Below are 5,837 nucleotides of genomic sequence, written 5' to 3'. Positions count from 1 at the left end.
TAAAGATAAACAAAAAAAAAATATAATAATCATATAAATATCCCCTCTTATAATTTGACTGAACTTCACTTTTAAAAAAAAATATCTTTTATTCAAATAAACATCGAGTTCCTCTTTATCAAAACTCTTTATTTTTATTTTATAACTCAAGCAAGTCAAGTCCTTTGAAGTCAAATTATCTTCATCGTATCACTTTTATATTCTCTTATCAAGAAAACTCTTTATTACCTTTTACTGTTTGATCTACAATACAAGATCTGGTGGTCACTTACTACAAGCAAACCAAATTTATTCATTTAAACACAAATCTTTGATCTCAAATTCTTTTAAACTCTAAAGAAAAGTCAAATTTACTTCTAAACTCTTAAGGCCATTACAACAAAAACGTTAAAGTTGCAACAGTTTGCAACAACCGCCTCTTATGTTATAACAACCACCCAAAATACCAAAAACAGAACAAAAGCATAAAATCCAAAAACATATAAATAACTCCAAATAATAATCACAAAAATACTTCACTTCTTATTAACTTCTTACTTACTTCACTTCTTATTTTACTTTTTCTTTTTATCAAACAAATATTCTTTTAAAGAGGCAAATTATCTCTTATTTTATTTAACATCAAGAACAAGAAGTCCCTTGAAGCTATCATACTTCATTGTAAAACCCCCTTTTATTTATCTTTTTTTTTTATTTTACCTTTATCAAAACAGTCTGATCTACTTTATAAGATCTGGTGGTCACTATAACAAGCGAATCAAGCCAAATCTGACTCATATAAAAGCAACTCTTATATCAATTACACCCAAATCTGTTTATTTAAACCTTAACTCAACACTCCCAAACAGAGAAACTACTATAAACCAAATCATTACACTAGGAAGGAGTCAGTCCTAGTGTAACCCACAAAACCAAAATGAAAGCGTTACACAAAGTCAGGCTAGCGAAGACTAGAAAGTTCAAAAATGAAACAAAGTTCAAATATCAAACAAGGTTCAAAAATCAAACAAGGTTCAAAAATGAAAAAAAATAGAAAAATGAAAGAAACTTCAAAAAAAAAAAGAAAAAGAAAAAAAAAAAAAAAGGAACAACCACAACTAGTATAAATACAGTGACTCCCAAAACTGTCCCAATGTTTTGTAATTTTGTCTTTTACCGTCAATTGTGCGATTACTGATTGCGTAAAGTATGCCTTGTTGTACCTCATTTGAAAGCTGTGGCGGTGTAGATGTACGTGGTACAGACTGCTTCTCAAGTTATGTAGCACAGACGGAGATAATGAATGTAAAAAATGACCGGTGCATTGGGACAGTTTTGGGAGCATATTGAAAAAATCAGAATATCTACAAAATATCCATCAACAACTTGCATACAATCACCAAACTGAATGTATTAGCGCCGCAAACGTATCCGATGTCCTAATTAACATCTGCGGAAGTTTTAAACTCCTACTCGGCTATAACTCGCTCATTAAATCTCAACGTGAAACAAGTCCCAGGAGATATGGTATTTCAAGCTATTACTTTCCTTAAACAAGGTAAGTCGGTTCGGGAGATGGAAGAATTGACGGGTTTAGGTAAGAGTACGATTAGAAGGCTCCGAAAAACCCATTGCTCTAGTGTTATGAGGCCGAACGGGGGTCGATCTAAGGTATTGTCTGCAGCTGATGAACATTACTATGTACGCCAGCTCACCAAAAATTGTGTTCCGAGTGCTGTGAAGGTTACCAAATGTCTTGAAAACGATATTGGAAAGAACGTAGGTGTTGAAAGAGTTCATAAAGTCCTTCGAAAGTCAGTCTTAGGCGCGATTGAGAAGCCAAAGAAGCCATTACTCAGTGCAAAGAATATCCGCAACAAACTTTCTTGGTGTATTGCTCACAGTAACTCGACAGTAGATGACTAGGAACGCGTTATTTGACCAGACGAGACAAAAATAAATACATTTAATTTGGATGGACACACCTAGGCTTGGATTCGATTAGGGGAAAACCTCAAACGCCATCACGTGAAGATTGCTGTTAAACACGATGGATGCAATATCATGCTGTGGAATGTCATTACCTATGCTGGAGTCGGTTAGATGTGCAAAACCAATGGTAATATGGACAAAGCAATGTACAAAGAGACCTTGGAAGGTAAGTTGGAGTGTACGATAGAATATGGTGTCGATAAAGTAGGCTTCCAACGTCATCAGGTGATTTGCCAGCATGACAACGACCCTAAGCATACTCCGAAAGTAGTAAAGTGGGTGATTGGCACTTCAGGCCACGATGGATAAATCATAATATCTACAGCTATAGCGGAGCTAGAATAACAATCCAAAAATAGAAACTAAGGTTATAAGGCAAGCAGAATCGAATGGCGCTGTTTAATTTTTGAAGTTCCGAATATTTCCCGATTTAGTCTAGAATAATGGGGCGTTTCTTATGTGAAGCACCTTTGTTCCCAGTTAGTTTTATATCATTTGGTACATCGGTAATTTTCAAAAATAGTAAGCACCATATAATATTTTTAAACATGTTTAACGGTCTTCAAAATATTTATGGAAGTCCATTGGATGTTTATAAACCACTTTTTTTCAGAAATTACAAAATAGCTTAACTGGAAATATGGCTCATTTAAATCTTGATGTCACGAGTTCAATCCACCCAATGACCATTTTATACTTTTGCGATAACGGATTAGTTTTCCCTTTTATTTATTTTAGAGCTGAAATGTTTTTGTAGGTCACAAAAACTTCTTTTTGAGGCTTGCTGTTGTGATAAAGAAGTCAAAAAATGAAAAAAGTCAAGAAAATGTGAAAGGTCAAAAAAGTGAAAAAGTCAAGAAAATGAAAAAAGTCAAAAAGAAAAAAAAAATTAACAATATAAATATCCCAACTATTTAGATGAAGAAAAAGGACAGTACAGTTCTACTCTCATTTTTATTTTATATATTTTATTCAATAAACAGGCAACCTTCTCATAAAAAGTTCCTGATCCCTTTATTTTTCTTTATCTTTACCTTTATTTGATTTTAAATAAAAGATCTGGTGGTCGCTACAGTATCTTACTTTCAAAATTTCAAAAAAAACTTCTATAAAACACTCAACTCAAAACAAAAACCAACAAAAATAGCAATAGAAAAAATTAAAAGATAAAAGATTATAAAAATTATTAAAAAGATAAAAAATGTTGAAAATATAAAAATGGTCAAAAAAATAAGAAAAGCAAAAAAGAAAAAAAAAATATTATACATATGTATATATCCCATCTTTTTGTGAAGAAATTGTTGGTCAGTTTAAATAAGTCATATGTTTTTACGCAGTAAATAACAAACTTTAACAAGAAAGTCCCTGTTTACCTAAACTTTTACCCTACTTTAACTTTTATCAAGAAACATCGTATTGATCTTACACATAAGATCTGGTGGTCACTACTTATCAAACATCTGCTTAAACTCTATATAAAACAACAACTTACAAGGCAATCACAACCTTAAATCAAGCTTTACAAGCAAACTTAACTCAAATTAACTCACTTACAGAAAGACAACCTTAAATAGCAGCATAACCATATGCTAACTTTAATTTGCAAAGCAAAAGCGCTATTATCATGTGCTCTTGCTTAATTATAATTTTTCTTTGCCTAAAAAGTACTCACTGTTGTGATTTATTCACTGCACCTACTATGTGTTGTAGAACAGAGTCTGATCATAACGGACATTGAATAATCACAACTAAAAGAAGTATATTAAAATTGATAAAAGATAATAATTTAAATCTTTATTAAATAAAATATATTCTTCTTCTTTTTTATATAAAACTACCACTATTAGATTCATTCTACAGAGTAAACATGAATACTAAATAAGTCATGATCTTTACTATTCATCATTTCTGTAAATGAATAATAATGGATCAGGTACCTAGTCAACTTTGATCTGACTGGAGGCATTTCATATAAATATATCTTTCCTCTCAATGAAGACGGGACAACTCTCCCAGATCAGTTAAAGAACAATAAGATCTATAAAAACAACGAATTAAAAATTTTCATAATCGATTCAATGATCATTCTTCAATCAAACGTGTCAATTATTGGATCTACGCTCATAACTACTCATTTACCCGCCAACTGATAGAAGAATATAAATAGTAGACTTTGTAATGATTTCTTTTTAACAATTAAGATTGTCTTAAATAAAGTTCAGTCTCAAAAAGTATTCTTTTGGTTTATCTTTGTTATTACCTTTACCAGAACATAACACTATGAACTATAAACACACATCGAAAAACAAAAAAAGTAGCAAAGAAATGTACCAAATCCAATAAAAAATAATTTACAGTTTTTTTTTTAATTCAAATTATAATGAGAATAACACATTTTATTAGAACATTTAAAATTTAACTAAGAATAGATTTGTAATCAACAAAACATTATAAAAACGATAAGCATTAATATTTTTAAATGATATTCAAGAATAATATCACGATATTATATAACAGCATATAGGTTATTACTGTTGTAGAACAGTAACTGATTGTAGTTAACGCTGATAAATATAAGTCTTAATACAAGATCATAATTAAAATAAAATAAAATAAAATAAAATAAAATAAAATAAAATACAAGTGTATTTAAATAAGATCATACAATCAATTCCAATTAAACATGTTCTTTTAGAATATGTATTGTATTCAAGAGAGTTCTTTGATAAGAAGAAGTATCAACTAAAATAACCAAATCCAATCCAATGTCAGGAATATTGCTAATCTTTCACATAATTGAAATAACGCGTAAAATAACGTTATTCAAATCAGTGAGGAATTCCCAGAATAAAAGATAATCTATGACAGACATACAAAAGAACAAATGAAAAGTTTTCATAATCATAAATAGAGATGACACTTGATAAAGCACCTGAAAGAGTAGAAGAACGTTTACAATACAAGATATCAAGCCATTCACTCAATAAGATATAAACATCTGCCTTCAATTAGAATAATTTTTACTTTAACTTAAACTGAAATAAAAATCAGACTCGAAACGTTCACAAACAGTTTCTTTATTTTTGTTTTTACCTCTTGTTTTCTATTACCTTAACAATTACAATTAGTTTTTTTACGACTAATGTTTGAACCATAATGAAGAAATAACGATATTTTAAGAATCGAGGAAACAATGTGATTCTTACATAATATCAATGATGTTATTTAGTTAAAAAACTTAGTATCTATATTACATTCATCAAAAGATGCTTAGGAATAAGCTTCCATTTGGTATGCATGCTCGGACAGTGGATGATGCCACTTTACAAGACATCCTTATTATAGCATATACGCTAAGAACCCTAAATCGGTCGCAAAAATTTTAGCGGCCATATCGATGTTTCATATAACTGCCATACATCAGTAATGTTAGAATTCAAGAAACATACCAAGGAGTTGGCGATTGCTAATCCTTCACAAAAGTAAATGAGGGCAAGCTGAGGAAATCAGATGCTTACAGTGCCAGATGAGCTCCAAAATTCAATTTTTCAGATTCCATTCAAACTTTTACCCAATATAGCGTACTATTGGATAAGTCATTTCCCAAAATCTCGGAGTGTGAAAGCAAATATTCGCTCCGCAATCATAAAAAAAGTGCAGACATGCTATAAATTTAAGGGTCACATAAAATTGTTTCTATTCGATGGTTTTTAGTAAAAATTTGCATACCATAAGCTCTAACTGATTAAAGTATTTGGGCGAAATCTCCGCCAAAATCCCCGACATTTTTATTTCTTTATTGATGTTTTTAACATATTTCTCTTTATCAAATACAGATATTTTAACAAAACCAAAACGTCTATTGT

At 30.5% G+C, this 5,837-nt stretch overlaps 2 protein-coding genes across 2 annotated transcripts; one reads left to right on the top strand and one right to left on the bottom strand.

Annotated features, from left to right (window-relative positions):
- Positions 1-1,188: 1,188 nt before the first annotated feature.
- On the top strand, positions 1,189-1,905 carry RO3G_17448 (uncharacterized protein; the record flags this gene model as incomplete). Its single annotated transcript, XM_067672031.1, has 2 exons — positions 1,189-1,237; positions 1,538-1,905. 2 exons carry the CDS (start codon positions 1,189-1,191, stop codon positions 1,903-1,905), a joined length of 417 nt encoding a protein of 138 aa, XP_067528132.1.
- Positions 1,906-4,799: 2,894 nt separating this feature from the next.
- On the bottom strand, positions 4,800-5,126 carry RO3G_17447 (uncharacterized protein; the record flags this gene model as incomplete). Its single annotated transcript, XM_067672030.1, has 2 exons — positions 4,800-4,973; positions 5,082-5,126. The coding sequence occupies 2 exons, from the start codon at positions 5,124-5,126 to the stop codon at positions 4,800-4,802; spliced, it is 219 nt and encodes a 72-aa protein (XP_067528131.1).
- Positions 5,127-5,837: the final 711 nt, after the last annotated feature.

Source organism: Rhizopus delemar, genomic scaffold, assembly GCF_000149305.1.
Source record: "Rhizopus delemar RA 99-880 supercont3.73 genomic scaffold, whole genome shotgun sequence".
Taxonomy (NCBI): domain Eukaryota; kingdom Fungi; phylum Mucoromycota; class Mucoromycetes; order Mucorales; family Rhizopodaceae; genus Rhizopus; species Rhizopus delemar.
This window is presented reverse-complemented; position numbering and strand designations above follow the sequence as displayed.